The sequence below is a fragment of the Hydra vulgaris genome, chromosome 06, assembly GCF_038396675.1.
Source record: "Hydra vulgaris chromosome 06, alternate assembly HydraT2T_AEP".
NCBI classification, from domain to species: Eukaryota; Metazoa; Cnidaria; class Hydrozoa; order Anthoathecata; family Hydridae; genus Hydra; species Hydra vulgaris.
In genome coordinates this window covers 9,088,519-9,092,500 of record NC_088925.1, presented here as the reverse complement: position 1 = coordinate 9,092,500, position 3,982 = coordinate 9,088,519, and the positions used below count along the sequence as shown (strand labels likewise).

The window sequence follows — 3,982 nt, the reverse complement described above, 5'->3', positions numbered from 1 at the left end:
ATTACTTATACTGTAAAATAGTACTACATTGTGTCATAAACAATTCTAAAAATCATTTTGTTCCTAATATTTACCGTCAATTTTTAAGAGATTTATGTAAATACAATGGTAGGAGATCGAATTTCAATACGAAGCCATTAATTATTAGCACTTATAAAGGGTACCTTGATACAAATTTTAAGTTTTACTTTGAATAGTTTCACAAGTTAAACCTGTTATGTTTTGGTAATAAATAAATTTTTTTTGTAGTATAAATTTATTCTACAAATTAAACCAATCGCCTAAAAAAAAAAGGTGTATTAAAAAAATTGTTTCGAAGCAAAAACCAAGAGTATATCATGGTGCCCCACTCTCTTCTATTAAAAATCATTTTTCAATAATAAATTTTGAGTTTCAATTATTACACCTAAGTTTACATATTCAACATCTTGCTACAATCCATCACATCTACAATCTTCTTTTACAATCCGCTTCTGCTAAAATGACATTAAAAACACTGTAATAAACAAAGCTGCATATTGAAATAAAAATCATTGAATAAATATTTTTTTCTCTTATTCTTATCATTGTTAAAAGTATTTAAAATCCAAGGCTAATTTAATCTAATTTTAAATCGTATTTAAAAAATATAATAAAACAGTAAGTACAATCAACTAACAACTAACATTTTAGGGATATTTTAGGGAATGATTCCAGGATTTAGTAATGACTTCATATCTAAAGGAAATGAACAAGAATCTGTTGCCCGCCTAAAGAAGCTTATGACTATGATGGACAGCATGAATGACACTGGTAGTGATATATAATTAAAAATTTGGTTTTAATTTCATTAAATTTTTTTTTAATGCAAATATACATTCGTTTTTATTTTTAGAATTGGACAGTCCTAATGGAGCAAAGTTATTTACAAAACAGCCAAGTCGTTTGAGTCGAGTAGCTCATGGTTCTGGTGTATCATCTCGAGATGTACAAGAACTACTTACTCAATATCAAAAGTTTGCACAAATGGTTAAAAAAATGGGTGGAATTAAAGGTCTTTTCAAAGGTGTTTCTTTGGTTCATGTTCTTAATATTTGTATATATATCTTAAGTGTATGTTTATAATTCATTTATATATACATACAATATATATATATATATATATATATATATAATATATATATATATATATATATATATATATATATATATATATATATATATATAATATATATATATACATATACATATACATATACATATACATATACATATACATATACATATATATATACATATATATATATATATATATATATATATATATATATATATATATATATATATATATATATATATATATATATATATATATATATATATATATATATATATATATATATATATATGTAAATTATGTTAGTGTAACCCAACAAACGTAACGGTCTAACAATCATAACGATCAAGTTATGGTTAACATATATTGAAAATGTATTTTACACAGGTAAACACAGTTTGACTCTAGATCTAAAAGTCTTAAAAGTTATATTTAAAGATTTATACATAAAGTCTTATCTATGTATATCGAAACGTTTGTGGTTAAAAAATTGATTTCCTAATGGATCTATTTGCTGAGAATTAGCTATAAAATCGTGCAAATGATGTCTACCACAGTTAAATAATAAAAAAATCTTCATCTAACAATGCAGCAACCATGCAAGCTATATCACTGTCGTGGATTCCAACATTATCATCAAAACTTCAAAAAATCTTTACTAAAGTTTGACTTAAAAACAATCTTGACAAAGCTTCTTTTTTTTTTTAACAGCTTGATTTAAAAACTGATTTTAAATCAAGCGCAAAGATTAAACGCAATAAAAATAAATGCATCTTTAGATATATATGTCAGCCAACTCCAATCATTATCACATCGTCGTAATGTTGCTTCTCTTTTTCTTTTCTACAAATACTATAATGTGCACTGCTCTAAAGAGCTAGCGTCTCTTGTACCATCTACTAAAATTCATTCTCGTGTTACTCGTCATTCAATTAATTCTCATCCTTTTTCTGTCACTGTTCCTAAGTGCTCCAAAAACTCTTATTCCTCTAGTATTTTTTCCTTGAACATTAGTTGTTTGGAATTCGCTTCCTTCATCTTGTTTTCCTGATTCATATAATTTGCAATCTTTTAAGTCGTCTGTCAATCGTCATCTTGCTCTACAATTTTCATCTTTTCTCTTCCAGTAACTGCAGCCTTGCAGTTGGAAGCGAAGATGTTAAAAAAAATAAAAAATAAAAAAGTAACGATCAATATATAGGAAACCTCGTTAGCTTTTTTTTGTACAAGCATGTGTATATATACATAAATACGCACGCTTGCGTATATATGTATCCATGCCTATAAATGCTTCAACTAATTCGATTTTATAGCTTTTTATCACATAATCGAAAAAAACCGTTTTTGTGCTATTTGTCAATGGTATAATGCAAAAGCTTAGATTCAATACAAGGAATAAATAAATTGATACCTTAATATGCAAATTGGGTAACTCCATTTTTAGAAGTATGACTTTTAAAATGGAAAACTAACAAGAGTCTGCATATCGATACCTTAATATGCAAATTGGAAAAAAAATGGAGTTACCCAATTTGCATATTAAGATATCGACATTTCATTTTAGGTGGCGATATGGGTAAAAATGTAAACCCGTCACAAATGGCTAAATTAAATCAGCAAATGGCAAAAATGATGGATCCAAGAGTTTTACATCAGCTAGGTTTGTAAATATTTACTATTTGTTAAATTTTTTTTCAATTGATGCAGTTTCTTATTTGCTTTTTAAATAACAGGAGGTATGGGAGGTCTTCAAAATATGATGAAACAATTTCAAGCTGCACCCGGTATTGGAGGAGGGACAGGAGGAGGTTCAAAATCCAGAAAGAAGTAATTTTAAGTTACATTAGTTACGACCGATATGTAACGCTAGTACTTTTACAAGCAAATGGCGGTGTCGTGTAAAAAGTGTTTCTAATTGTATTGAATTTTACATATTATATAATCATCTTTTTTATTTATTTCTCTCTTATTTTCTCATACAAATACTTTATTAAATAATTTATTTAATAAAATATTTAATAAAGTATTTGTATGAAAAAATTAAAATAAAAAAATTAATTTTAAATAACGTTTTGCAAAACCGTTATTTAAAATTAACTTAAATAACGTTTATGCAAAACTTTATTTAAGTTAATTTTATTTAAGAATTAATTTTTTCGAATGGTTGCCGTACTATTATCAGTTTTTAAAATTTCATTTTTTTCTCTGAAAATAATGAAAAGTTTAAATTTGCGTCTTTATATTTGCGTCTATGGGAGATAAGGGTTTATTGGAATTCAAGTTAACTTTAAGACACCGTAGAGTTGGGGAATATAATCTGGGCTTTTTAAAAGCAGTCGTACGTAATCATAATTTAATTCAAAAAATTTTATTATTATTAAAAAACTGATCAACATATCAGTTATTACGATGCATTAGTTGCGTTTTATTTGATATTTAGTTTTAATTAATTTATCGTTACAAAGATCATTAACAAATTGGAAAATGTGTTCAATACCCCATCCATATAGAAAACCACTTGGTCAATAAAAGAGAAAGTTTAATTTTCTAGTTGCGCATCCGTGATAAATCTGTTGATTTCTTCGCTATTGTCTATAGAAGCAGAAAATTAGAACAATGTAGTACGTAGAAAGAGTTTTTTATATCCTGCGCAAAAATGTCTTTAATGGCAAAAATTAACGTACCAATACTGCTTTAAATTGCCCAGATATTGCCAATAACAAACTAAATCAACTAGATTGTAAATGTAACAGAAGTGCTGAAAGGCATTATATTTTTATGTTTTAAAGAATTAAAGGATCAATGTTGTAATCAAAACGATCGATAATTTTAAAACCAAAAATAATATGTTACCTCGTGACTTTTATCACGCGGCACAGTGGGGCT

The 3,982-nt window shown here is 26.5% G+C and overlaps 1 protein-coding gene across 1 annotated transcript in view; it reads left to right on the top strand.

Annotated features, from left to right (window-relative positions):
• Positions 1-3,050, top strand: part of LOC100214572 (signal recognition particle subunit SRP54) — a 27,112-nt gene extending 24,062 nt beyond the window's left edge. Inside the window, exons 13-16 of the mRNA XM_065799155.1 lie at positions 684-792; positions 875-1,045; positions 2,661-2,756; positions 2,830-3,050. Of these exons, the coding sequence (XP_065655227.1) occupies positions 684-792; positions 875-1,045; positions 2,661-2,756; positions 2,830-2,927 (474 nt within the window). The 3' untranslated portion in view covers positions 2,928-3,050. The remainder of the gene's footprint in view (positions 1-683; positions 793-874; positions 1,046-2,660; positions 2,757-2,829) is intronic.
• The last annotated feature ends 932 nt before the right edge of the window (positions 3,051-3,982 follow it).